General features: G+C 39.4%; 1 protein-coding gene across 2 annotated transcripts in view; it reads left to right on the top strand.

Annotated features, from left to right (window-relative positions):
- Nucleotides 1–828: 828 nt before the first annotated feature.
- fstl5 (follistatin-like 5) overlaps nucleotides 829–14,330 on the top strand; it is a 173,560-nt gene continuing 160,058 nt past the window's right edge. The window contains exon 1 of one of the 2 annotated variants that reach the window (XM_079838564.1): nucleotides 829–1,288. In XM_079838564.1, coding sequence (XP_079694690.1) covers nucleotides 1,266–1,288 — 23 coding nt within the window. In that variant the 5' untranslated portion in view covers nucleotides 829–1,265. The remainder of the gene's footprint in view (nucleotides 1,289–14,330) is intronic. The other variant, XM_079838563.1, reaches the window with a different exon arrangement.

The following is a 14,330-nucleotide window of genomic DNA, read 5'->3' as shown; positions in this document are numbered from 1 at the left end:
CAATGTACAGTCACAAATATAATAACTTTTTCCATGTCAACTGGCCACACCAAACAGAAGGTCTGTGAAGTTTAAATGGTACACCGTAGTGTAATAGCTGTGATGGCTGAGGCGTTCGTGTTAATATTTGTGGCTAATAGTACTACAGAGATAGACAAAATGGCAATTTGGAAAGAGAGAACTGCCAATGTTTGGTGTGTGGAAATGCAGAGTTCTCTTTTTAAAGCAGTGCATTAAACACAATGTTTACTTCACCCTAAACCAATGTGCTCAGTGAAATAAAATGTGTCTTAAGTGACAGAATTTTCTCTCGACAAAGCCCCTCTGAGCCACATAATTTTTGACACCACGATGAACTGATGAGTGTGGAAATCGGAGAGATACTTGAGACCGATATTAGAGTCCCGGCACAGATGTGAAGAAATGCCTTTAGAACATGGGCGGAATCCTGAGTGAAAATGTGGCTGAGCAACACTATATATCAGTGGTTCCCAGGCCTGATCCTGGGGCTGCTTAAAAATGATATTTACATTTTTTAATTATATAATATAGTACATTGTACATTGGTGTTTTTTTTTATTTCATTGTATGTTGGTTAGTTTATATCATTATTTTAGTGTAATGCATTTTGCCTTTTCATACTGTCTATGTTGTTGTCACTGCATTTTACAGGTTGGTTTATTTACATTATATGCTTTAATAACATGTAATAACATGTTTTTTACATGTAAGTAACAAATCATCAATGCTGGGCATGGGTCGTACATGTGATGATTTATTTTTACAGACCACTGTATAAATAATTCTGGAAGCACACGCAAATGCACCGTGTGGAAGGGAATGGAGAGGACAGGACAGCCGGCACACAAACTCTGTTCATCTTTGTCAAGGACAATTCATTTAAACGGATGAGCTCAGAGAACTCGGCTGGCTGTTTCCACTCGTCGGGGTTTGCGGCGGAGCTTTTGATTGGCTGATTGTATTATTGTATGCAAATCCGGTCGGGGTTGCAGCCAGTAGGTGAAAGGCTCGCGCTGGTGTGGCTCTCGAGACCCGAAGCGAGGTGAAGCCGCTTTCTGCGGAGCTGTCCACTCCAGGAGGTGCTGAAACCAGGATTTGCACGTCAACAGACAGTTGGAAGGAATGCTTAAACTCCGAGGACGATTTACAGCATAACCAAAAACGGGATTGGATTTACTTCGCAGTTAACATTGTTGCTCTAAAAGTAATTTAAAAAAAAAACTCTATCGGAAATACCTTTCTGGATGACTTGTAGTTGGATTCACAGGTATGTTTTCTTCTTTCCGTGATGTACAACATAGGCTGTTGTGATTTAAGATCAAGCCTCAGGTCCGTGGAGGCAGCACGGATGAATTTCAGTGTGATTTAAACGCATTCACTATATTATTTGTGCTTGCTTTTGGGCTGGTATGCGATTTTTCAGATGGATTAAACAGAGAGGCACTGTGGAAAGCACTTTCGCTGTAGAGTGTGAATAATTTAGCATATTGTGCAGTGACATTCAGCGTAGCGGGCACAACTGACTGAATACCAGTAGCCGTGCTTGATGGAGGGCGGTGAAGTTAGACGAGCTTTTTCCATCAGCCGTTATCGGGGACAAGTTCACTCGTCGGTCGATCCGATGTCATGCTCTCTCAAATGGCCCTGCGATATTCCTCGAATGAACAAAGTAGGTGTTCAGCGATCGTTTGGGACCCTGGACAAAGCTCGTGGCCGTTTAATTTAGCCGCAGGGTACTTAGCAAGTTGTTTTTCTTAGCACGCAAATCCTTGATTGACACCGTGCGCGCGCCCGGGGATTATACTCTTGTTTGCCTCGTACAGATCAATCTGGCGTGTGCGTGTATGGCGATCGCTGGTAATTGACGTGGCTGGCTGGAGACGGGCGACAAATTGGTGTCTGTAGTGCAATTATACGGAGCCGTTCATATAGGACGTGCTCTTGCCTTCAAAAACAGATCGAAGGGGCGCATCGCAACAGAGCGCAGGGCTCTCCAGACGCGTTTAAGTAGTTTAACTGTTGTAACTTGACATCGGGATGGATTAGATACAGCGAACAAAAGACGTCTGTTTAACGTAGCCTGTGTACACCATTTGACAGTTAGAAAACAGCGAAGAAGACAAGAACGCGTCCTCTGTGAACGGCTTTAACGCGTTCAGACTCGAATTATGACCATATTTTAGTTCTACTCGTGATAAATCAGTATATGATCATGTTTACCGTTATTTCTAATGTCCATTCAACATCCAGAATGTTGTGGTATGCACAAGAAACTTTATGTAGATTATAAATTCATTTAAAATCCTTGTGCAGAGTGTTGTTCAGTGATGTGGAAAACTAGCAGCATCTAATAATCCTAATAATAATTTGGGCGGCACCAAATGACATAACCATTAAAAATACTTGAATGTAATATGGTTAGAATGGACACTGGGTTTGAATGGGCTAAACATGACATCCATCACTGTAAGACATTTATCAGCAGATTTTTTTTTTTAAATTGCCTATTTCCTAATCGAAACAATGGTACTTGTCTTCTTCACATGTTCTGTATGATAGGCTGTAGCCGTTATTTTCAGCTTTTTAAATCGTATGTCATTTATTGCATCAACATACAACAACACCTCAAGAGACAGTATGTTTGTACTTTATTTTAGATTTGAAGCCAAGTTGTTTTCATTTGTTTGTGCCATATTCTCAAACTCTCTCTTTGTTGGTTTGGCTTTGCAATGAATATTTTGATTTTCCCTTGATTTCGCTGTCAAGCAGTGACATAGAATCTGCTCTTTTCAGCTTTGTTTGGAGCCGTTGCTTTGTGTGCACTGTTTGACTCCAGTTTATTTACAAAGTGAAAGGTTCAACTGCTAAACTTGACTCACAGTGAATAAAAGAGTAAAACCACAGAAAGGTGGGTGGGAATGCAGGGTTCCTTCTCAGCGTATGACTGATGAGGCTCATAGTTAATGTATGGGAATTCATGGGGTCAGCTACTGTATGATATCCCATGCTTCTCAGTGATTCTACTGCACACCAAATTCTCCATCAAACGAGTATTGGTGCAGCGCTTTTTCAAAAGTGTTTAGTAGCGAAGAATGTACTGAAGACAAAGGCTATACAGGGAACTCGCACAGTGCAAAAAGCAAGAGGAACAACAAACAATTGCTTCTCCCACACATAGACATGCAAACTCGCATACTCTCATATATAGACACAAAAGAGAAGCCTCCGATCTGACAAACACATTAAAGAGCACTGAATGGGCCATTAAATATGCCTCCAAAGCAGATGACCCTCAAAAAAAATCTGTGATGAAACCTAGCCTGAGAGAAAAAACATTCATTGGAAATATATCAATTTACATAGGCAGAAGGGAAATGTACTGTAAGTACATCCTCAGCACTCAATCTTCCCATAATACTCTATAGGAGACCACATTATCCTTCCCAATTCTGTAGCAAGACTTCGCCCTCTCACTTTTCTCCAACTCTCCACTTTTCGAGTTTCACCCAATTATTGTAAATGTTTCAGTAGCAGGTAGAAGAGCTGCTGTAATGCTGTGCTGTGCACTGATGTGAGAAACGCTGCTCACAGTGGAAATAAATGTAGGCACTATTACGCATGAGAATGGTTTTGCATGCGAGATGGGAGGGCTTCCGATATCATCTGTAACAGGAAACTACTTAAAGGGACAGTTTACCCAGAAATTAAAACGTGTTTATTCACCCTTAACGTTGTTCCAAACCTGTATGACTTTCTACTGTGGAACAGAAGAAGATTTTGCTAAAGGTTTTTTGTCTATACAGAGAAAATCAAAGGGGATACAGAAATGTTTGGACTCCAACATTCTTTAAAATAGCTTATTTTGTATTCCTCTGAAGAAAGTGTAACACCTTGAAGGTGAGTAACTGATGGCAGGATTTGTATTTTTAGGTGAACTGTCCCTTTAACAGGCATGCCAGTAATTGGTCAGCATATGAGGCATTAATCATTTTTAATTTAAATTTTCATCATTACTATCCCCTTCATTATCAGCAACATTGTCAGCCATAGCTGCTTCTTCCTCGTCATCCTCATCACCATCATTGTCTTCCTGTTTTTCTCATTTTCCGCCTTCATCACAACTCGTGAAATCTTTATTGTGTGAGCATAATAGTAGTCTGAGATTTGCAGTTGTTTACTGCGCTGAAAGGCACTGCACTCACATGATACAAAAAAAAATGAAGAGGGGCAATACAAACACTCTAATTGCTTTCAATAATTAATCTCCTCAAATGACTGCCTTGCCTTTGCAGCCTCGACGTGAATAGCATCACCCCGAGATACACATTCAAATGAATCCCCAGTATTATTTTCAGACAAATCCGCTGAGATAGATGTGCCTAGCAAACTTTATTCCTAGAGTCTGTGGATTCCCCTGTCCATAGATATGTTCATCACAGACCTGAGTGAGTCCTACTGTTGCACTAATGAATCCTGACACTGCCCACAGATTGGACAGGTCAGTGCAATCCTCCGTGACCAGCGAATAACACAGTTCACTGGTCAGCAGACATAGAGCTATCTCACTTGCTCTATGTATCCATCTAGCAGTGTGAACTTTGGGCTTAGGGCAACTTTGACCTATTTCTGTTCAGTTTAGATAGAAGTTATGGAACCCAGTTTGAAGGGATAGTTCACCCAAAAGTGAAAATTCTGTCATCATTTACTCACCCTCATGTCTTTCCAAACCCATAATACTTTTGTTTATCTTCGGAACACAAATGAAGATAATTTTGATGAAATCTGAGAGCTTTCTGTCCCTCCACTTTGACGCTTCAAAAAGTCCACACGAGAATGAACCTCATTGGTTCTTGCTGAAGCTCAAATGTGCTGCGTAACACTCGAGAATGAACCTCATTGGTTCTTGCAGAAGCTCAAACATACTGCGTAACACACAAGAATGAATCTCATTGTTTTTTGCAGAAGCTCAAATGTGCTGCGTAACACACAAGAATGAACCTCATTGGTTCTTGCAGAAGCTCAAACGTACTGCGTAACACACAAGAATGAACCTCATTGGTTCTTGCTGAAGCTCAAACATGCTTCTGCATAACACTCGAGAATGAGCCTCATTGGTTCTTGCTGAAGCTCAAACGTGCTGTGTAATACATGAGAATGAACCTCATTGGTTCTTGCAGAAGCTCAAACGTACTGCGTAACACACAAGAATGAGCCTCATTGGTTCTTGCTGAAGCTCAAACATGCTTCTGCATAACAATCGAGAATGAACCTCATTGGTTATAGCTGAAGCTCAAACGTGCTGCGTAACACACGAGAATGAACCTCATTGGTTCTTGCGGAAGCTCAAACGAGCTGCGTTACACACGAGAATGAACCTCATTGGTTCTTGAAGAAGCTCAAACGTGCTGCGTAACACACGAGAATGAACCTCATTGGTTCTTGAAGAAGCTCAAACGTGCTGCGTAACACACGAGAATGAGCCTCATTGGTTCTTGAAGAAGCTCAAACGTGCTGCGTAACACACGAGAATGAACCTCATTGGTTCTTGAAGAAGCTCAAACGTGCTGCGTAACACACGAGAATGAGCCTCATTGGTTCTTGCTGAAGCTCAAACATGCTGCGTAACACACGAGAATGAACCTCATTGGTTCTTGAAGAAGCTCAAACGTGCTGCGTAACACACGAGAATGAACCTCACTGGTTCTTGAAGAAGCTCAAACGTGCTGCGTAACACACGAGAATGAACCTCAATGGTTCTTGCAGAAGCTCAAATGTGCTGCGTAACAGTAGAATTAACCTCATTGGTTCTTGCGGAAGCTCAAACGAGCTGCGTAAGACACGAGAATGAACCTCATTGGTTCTTGAAGAAGCTCAAACGTGCTGCATAACACACGAGAATGAACCTCATTGGTTCTTGCAGAAGCTCAAACGTGCTGCGTAACACACGAGAATGAACCTCAATGGTCCTTGCAGAAGCTCAAACGTGCTGCGTAACACACGAGAATGAACCTCAATGGTTCTTGCAGAAGCTCAAACATGCTTCTGCATAACACTCGAGAATGAGCCTCATTGGTTTTTGCTGAAGCTCAAACGTACTGCATAACACACAAGAATGAGCCTCATTGGTTTTTGCTGAAGCTCAAACGTACTGCATAACACTCAAGAATGAGCCTCATTGGTTTTTGCTGAAGCTCAAACGTACTGCGTAACACACGAGAATGAGCCTCATTGGTTCTTGCTGAAGCTCAAACATGCTTCTGCGTAACACACGAGAATGAACCTCATTGGTTCTTGAAGAAGCTCAAACGTGCTGCGTAACACACGAGAATGAACCTCAGTGGTTCTTGCAGAAGCTCAAATGTGCTGCGTAACACACGAGAATGAACCTCATTAGTTCTTGCATAAGCTCAAATGTGCTGCGTAACACACGAGAATGAACCTCAGTGGTTCTTGCAGAAGCTCAAATGTGCTGTGTAACACACGAGAATGAACCTCATTAGTTCTTGCATAAGCTCAAATGTGCTGCGTAACACACGAGAATGAACCTCAGTGGTTCTTGCAGAAGCTCAAATGTGCTGTGTAACACACGAGAATGAACCTCATTAGTTCTTGCAGAAGCTCAAACGTGCTGCGTAACACACGAGAATTAACCTCAGTGGTTCTTGCGGAAGCTCAAATGTGCTGCGTAACAAGAAAATGTTACATTTTTGGGCAAACTATTCCTTTAATACCTGTAAGGCAATCATCTACAACCTTTAATGTTGAGTAGACTTCAAACCTAGAATGAATTAAGGGGGTCAAATTAAGGGGGGTTATTTATTTATTTAAAAAAGGCATGCTTGATTATTCATAGGACCAATATAAAATCACTTAATAAATCCTGTATCTATTAAACTAAATAAAAAAAATGAAAATTCGGTCATTAATTATCCTCATGTCGTTCCAAACCCGTGAGACTTTCATTTATCTTCGGAACACAAACAAAGATAATTTTGAGGAAATCTGCAAGCTTTATGTCCCTCCATTGACAGCTACGCAACTGACACTTTGATGCTTCAAAAAGTTCATAAAGAGATCATAAAATTAATCTATTTGAATCGAGCAGTTTAGTTCAAAAAGAGAATCACTTTATATGATATTGAATTGATATTGAACAGATTGAATTTAGGCTTTTATTCACATATAGACATTGATCAGTGAACATAAACAGTATCTCAACCGAACTTGACACGTGATAATTTTTTTGTTTTTTAAATTTCCATTTTCTGTCCTTTTATTGATAATGGCAAATCTCTATCATTTGTGCTTGATAGGGAAGATCTGTGTTTGACAGAGCGTAGTCATTACATACTGGATCTGGCTTTGGGCTTAGGCTTGGACGAATTAATTTGATCATATACCACCATTTCAAAGTTGAATTGATTAAAGAACAAAGCAAAGCTTGGAAAAGTTTTTTTTATTGTATCATTTTTTTCAATTAATGCAGTCTTGATGAACACAAGTAACTTCTTTCAAAAACATTAAAAAAAACATAATTATTTCCAACTTTTGACCAGTAGTGTACATCTTGTATAGTGTACAATATGTCGTTTCTTTGTATAAAACCATTTAATGTGGTTTATTTTGATACCCTTTATGAATTGATGTTTTTTATTATTATTATTATTTGTCCTTTTTCATTGTCAGATCTAAAATTGCATTTGTGCATGTTGTATATAAACTCATAGGACATAGGGCAACAACCCATATCTAATCAACTCTTATCTATTGAATATAGCAAATCTGTAGGCTGACTTGATTTGAGCTTGATAGGGAAGATTTGTATTTGACATGGTATATTCACAACATACTGGATCTGGCTTTGGGCTTGGGAGAAATTAATTAGATTGTACAAACGCCGTTTTGAAGTTGAACAGATTAAAGAACAAAGCCAAGCTTGGAAAAAGTGATTTTAACTCACATAGGGAAATTGTCAGGATATTTTCAGCTTGTTCTCAGGCTTGTTCCCAGATTGGTGGGCTGGCTGTCTGATCCTGCTGATGCAGTGTGTGTGGGTGTTTGTGTGTGAGAGTGTGTTTGTGCCCACATTGCTCTAGGTGTGAGCTCTGGAGCATGTCTGCACACAGACAGAAGACCGGTCTTTGTGAAGGAGGATTGGTTTTTAAACTCAGGCCAATGAGGTCATACTCTCTTGGACTGCCTTTGTGTATTATATGTGTTTCTCTATGCACACATACAGCTCTGGAAAAAATTGTTTATCTGGATGTTTTATATGTATCTGTTTGAGTAAAATAAACATGTTTGATTTATTCCACAAACTACTGACAACATTTCTTCTAAATTTCAAATTAAAATATTGTCCTTTAGAGCATTTTTTGCAGAAAATGACAACTGGTCAAAATAATGAATAAGATGCCATGTTTTCAGACATTGAATAATGCAAATAAAACAAGTTTATATAATTGTTGTAACTTAGGAATAGTTCACAAATCAATATTTGGTGGAATAACCCTGATTTCCAATCACAGCTTTCATGCGTCTTGGCATGCTCCCTATCAGTCGCTCACATTGGTCTGTTTATGCCACTCCTGGTGAAAAAACAAATAAAGCATCTTGGCGTTATTAATGGCTGGTGGTCCTCCATCCACACCTTGATTGGCCTGGCTGTGTGGATTGGAGCATTGTCTTGCACGAAAAATCAATTCTTCGAGTTGGGGAACATTGTAAGAGCAGAAGGAAGCCATTTTTCTTTCAGGATAATCTTGTTCGTGAGTTATGCATCCTTTGCAAAGACGCAACCCGCCCCTAATTTAGCCTTACTGAAGAACCACCAGATCATCACCAATCCTCCACCAAATTACACAGTGAGTGCGAGAGACTGTGGGTTGTACGTCTCTCCAGGTCTCAGTCTAACCATTAGAGGACCAGGTGTTGGATAAACCTGAAAACTGGACTCATCAGAGAAGATCAGAATAAGGCAGATCTGTCTTTGTCAAGGATGTGTGACTCAAGCCATGTACAAGGTTATCCTGAAAGAACACATGCTTCTTCTACTCGAACAATGTTCCCCAACATTTCCGCAGGACAATGCTCCTATCCACACAGCCGGGCCAATCAAGGTTGTGGATGGAGGACAACCATATCAAGACCCTGGCATGGCCTTCACAATCTCCAAACCTGAACCCCACTGAAAACCTCTGGAATGTAAGAAAGAGGGTTACCATCCATTAAAGGAGCACTATGTAACCTTTTTTCAGTAAAATATCCAAAAACCACTAGGCCAGTGTTATATGTTTTGTTCAGTTGAGTACTTACAATATCCCAAATGTTTCCAACTATTTGTAAATCGTGAGAAAATTGCTGTTTTAACTGAGGAACCGGGACGTGTGAGGGAGTCGCCTGTTGATGGCGTCATATCTGCGTTACCCTTGGTTTATTTTGCAGAAACGCTTAACTCTTACTGCAGTGTGCAACAAGTGTAATAGCAGCCGCAGAGCAATGTCATTAACACACTCAGATGTAAATAATACATGAGCGTCGGAAGCAAAAAAAATGTGGGTGGGTCCTCTCTCAGAAATTTTTTACTGGAGTAGATGCCATTTACATTAAGTACAAATATATCGCCTTGTTTGCTAAACGTCTGGTTGGACAAGACAAGATTACGGAAATCACCATATCATTGAGAGCGGCAATAGTGTAGGGGTAAGACGCATGGCATCAAGTTTTGACGCAGACCCGCGGTTCAAATCCGCCTTTTGCCGAACTCGCTCTACTCCCTTTTCCCATCACATATCAGATCGGAAAGGCATTTATTTTCAATAAAAATGAAGAAAATATTAGAAAAGTGGAAATAAAGCATCTAACATGTGTTTAATAATAAGTGTTTATCAGTTAGGGGTAGGTAAACAGACATGTGCTGAATTAGAGAGTGGATAAAAGTGAGTGGGGCAAATATCATTGATCATAAAAAGTGGGTGGGTCTTGCCTCACCCACATACTGTATAATGGTTCTGACCCCCATGATCTAATATGATAAACAGAGCTGCTTTACCTCATACTCATGACCGGAAAAGCGGAAGTGTCACCGGCGACTGTGGCATAATAAAAGTCCCGCTGCTCGCGAGACGTGTGTTGCGTTCATCTTAATAACAATCACTCCAGCGGCCTTGCTCAGCTCCACAACACTCGGCCCTGCTCTGCTTCATACTACAGCAGGGGTCTTCAGCTAAAATTGCTTGAGGTCCAGTAAATGAACCCTCCTCACCGGCCGAGGTTCGGACAATTATATACCTAAAAACAATAATGTATGTTTTTATTGCCAGACTAAAGAAATGAGTGTGAAGATAACATTTGTTCTTAATTGAACAAAATATAATATGTTCTCTTATGGACAAAACATGTCTGTTCATATTGTTAAAGCAAACATAGGTAATCCTTCACAAAAATTGATCTCATTTTGTTGTTGTTCTGTTATGTCCTTTAAGTTGCTTTGGTACAAAATATCTAAATTCAACCAGTAACCATGTCGGACAAAAATATGATGAACTAAAAATGCCTTCATCTCTAAATCTGAACTGAAAATACATGAATTACTAGCAACTAAAGTGCTTTTTTCTCCCCTGCTGAACTGAGATAAATAATAACAATCAATGAACGCAAACCCATCTGGTTAAAAAAAATAAAATCAGAAATCTCATAACACATTTTATGTTCATTCACAAAGGCTTTGCGGTCCGGATTCGGACCGGAGTCCGCTAGTTGGCGACCCTGGTACTACAGTAATGTTAATAATTGCATTCATGAACATGGTTGTGTACCGGCTGTGAGGTGAAGACGACATGTCCCAAGATTCTGCGCTCAAACTTGGCGTCATCAAACTACGCCTTTGTTTTGAATAGGCGGTCTCTAGCCGACAGAAAAGTTACATAGTGCACCTTTAAAAGCCAAGCTGCTTGAATTTATTTAGCCAGGAATGGCATAAAGTCGCCTAACAGCAATGTGAGCAACTGATAGGGAGCATGCCAAGATGCGTGAAAGCTGTGATTGGAAATCAGGGTTATTCCACCAAATAATAATTTCTTAACTCTTCTCTGCCAATAAATGCTCAAAATTAGATATTTTTATTTGAAATTTAGAAGAAATGTCTGTGTGGGATACGCAGAGCCTCAGTATGAGTCGGAGTTGCCTTCCTGAATGTCACATTTTAATGGATGCAGGTGCCAGTTTCAGCATCTGTCCTGAAACACAGGTACAGCAGTGTATCTGTTGCGTAACGTAACAAAAGCTGCGTCCTGTCTCTCTGCTCTAATCTCACCTCGGCTGGCTGCTAAGGTTGCGTGTGCACCACATTTAATTAAGTCCAGATTACCTGGGGAGAAATGCCAAGCAGCCCAGCCATGTCATGACAAACTAAACTAGAAGCTCAGGATGCTTCTTTGCAGATCATAATTTTGTAATGACACTGACTTAGACTATGAATTAAATAAATTCCTTTAAATTGCCCTGTTAATGGCAGAAGTTTTATCATGGAATACAGATGCATTTGTTGTGTCTAAAAAATATTAAGGATAACATATTTTTGTTGATGGAATAGTTAATTCTGTCATCATTTACTCACCCTCATGTCATTTAGAACGCGAGTGAGTTTCTTCCTATATGTGGAGCACAAACAAAGACGTGTTTGTCTGTTTGTCCTTGCATTTATAATACATGAGAATCCTTGGAGAAGTAGCAAATAAATAATGATTCTTTTTGAGTCGGATCTTTTAAGTGAACCATTTGTTTTGGTTGAAAATCCTTGACTCAAAACGCATGCTTGGTTCTCAAAAACTCACCGACTCAATAATCTGGTTGTGGCAGTTCACAAAACAATATCAGAAAATAACCGTTTTAAATTCGGTCTGTTTGTCACATTTCTTTTGAATACACTTACAGTAGAATATAACTCACACGGTTGAATAACTTATTAATTGTAATAGCATTGGCAAAAATATGGATCATGCTTCAAAATATCGGCAATAGAAAGTAATACATGTTTGGACATGACATGAGGGTGACTAAATAATGACAATTTAATTTGCAGGTGAACTATCACTTTAAGATCTCATCTTTCCCATAAGACTACACCCTTCAAGTGAATCAAGTGAAATGTAGGTTGAGATGGACGTTTTGGGGATGATCTCAGTTTGAGGATACAACACTTGAGGGGGAGTGCAAGCAAGAGAGCTCCCGCAGGCATGACTACTTTACAATTGTTTGGTCCCGTTGTTACGCCTCTCATCTTATTAGATTTCAGAGAGCAAGACCACACATGCTCAAAAATGAGAGCAGAACCATTTAGAGAAATCCTTATGCTCTGCCCAGGGGACTTCCTTACAATCTAGGCTGATTAGCATATTACCCGACATGCTCAAAAAAAACTCATGTTAGTGGGTGGGGGAGACTGGGAAGTGAGTCATTCAAGGTGGGAGAACCCCTGGGAGTTATTCCAGAATGCTCATAAGTATGTTTGCATATTAATCTGGTTTTAGTCCAGCTGAACATTGGCTCCAAAAGGGACCAAATGGTTTTACGAAGAGAAATAGAGATTAGATGTAGCCCTTGTACTTAATCTCCCTTCAGGAATGTAGCGCAGTTGTGATAGTCTTCTGCTGAGGTTGGTGGCTCAATCGCCTCAATTCTGAATTTGATTTGAAACATGTTTATCCTCCTGGATATGTACGTCTGTGCTGGATTTCGAGAAGGATTACCTCTAAAGAGTTAGATTTAGCTCTGAGCTCAATTTCCACGTAAAACTGGAAGGATTTAAGCATTTGTGTCTCTGCTCCGCGTTAGACCCTTCTGAGCTGAACAAGACAGGAAACTGGAAAAGTAACATCGAATGAAAATTAAAGTTTAGACTTGAAAATGTTGAACTTGTGTTTTTTTTTATATATAAATAAAAATGGGGAATGATTCCCCATATTTTGCACAGAAATTCATGTTTGTCTTATGCATTTACACACACACACACACACAAAATTGTTTTGAAAACTACAGTGAAGGAAAAAAAAAATGAGATGGGAGAGAAAATTATTTGTATTTCTCTCGCAAAATATTTGCGTTCCCCCGAGAAACTTTGCATTCAATCCCAAAGAACACAAAGGTTTCTCAGGGGATTTTATTTTTAATATATCATTGATATATTTTACGCATATATATTTTTAATTCTATATATATTTTATATTTTTATGTACCTTTATTCCCTTATTATTAGGACTTCTAGTTCATTATTATTATTATTAATAAGCCATTTTGGTACTGTGTTGTGTCAGCACTCGATGTCTTATGAAAATGTAGGATAAGATATCACTTAATGGGTATTTTCAGATGCAAAATTTCCTTAAAGTAGCCTACTGTTGGCACACACACACACACACAAACACACTCACATAATTACACACTCAACTTTTGACATTTCTTTATCAGTGACATTTCTTCAATGCACAAATGACTTATTTGGAGATATGAAATACAGCACTGTGTTCAAAGCATGCGGCAATTCACGCTTTTTGTGATTACAGTGCTGCATTGGGAGATATCTATATAAAAAGATAACACGTCTATGAAAATTATGAGCAACAATAAAAAATGCCACCAGGAACACGTGGACAGAGCAGTGTTTACACAAGTCCTGATCTCTTTTCTCATCTGTGATTGTTTGTTCCTGCCAGGGTGTTTTTATCTTTGTTTTTCAGCAGAACTTCGGGTGTAATGAGTCAGAGATATTTATGTACCCTGGGATGGATAAAGCTTACTCTCCTCATGCTAATCTGCTTAAAGAACCAGCACGTGTTTGACCTGCCCGGCTAAACCCTGGTCATGTGATGTTTGTCTGGTCATATGATGAACTTTGGGATGTGATCAAAAATATTGAACTCATTGATAAACAAAGTATCTCTTTGTAAGTGCATTGGCTTCTATTTGAAGTAAACTCAAATATACTGGTATGTCTTTTTAATGTACACTTCATTACTCCTACTGAAGATTGTTAAATTGATTATCGTAAGAGATGTTGCACAGAAACAGAATAGACAGATGGAATATTAAATATGGGGAATGATAGACCTTCATTAAAGGACTTTCATTACATCTTAAACACATAAACAACTCCTAAATGTTTTGCACCGATTTGACTTTTTTTTTTTTTTTAAATAATGCAAAGTCTTATAGGCTACTTGACTCAGAAACTTGATGTGATGCTGCTTTGTTTAAAACAATCCCTCGTCATTTTAAGTTTGAGAAGTATTTTATGATTTCTGTAAGTTAAC

The sequence above is a fragment of the Gobio gobio genome (assembly GCF_949357685.1).
Source record: "Gobio gobio genome assembly, chromosome: 16".
NCBI lineage: Eukaryota > Metazoa > Chordata > Actinopteri > Cypriniformes > Gobionidae > Gobio > Gobio gobio.
The sequence above is the reverse complement of the archived record's forward strand: the minus strand, read 5'-3'. Positions and strand labels throughout refer to the sequence as shown.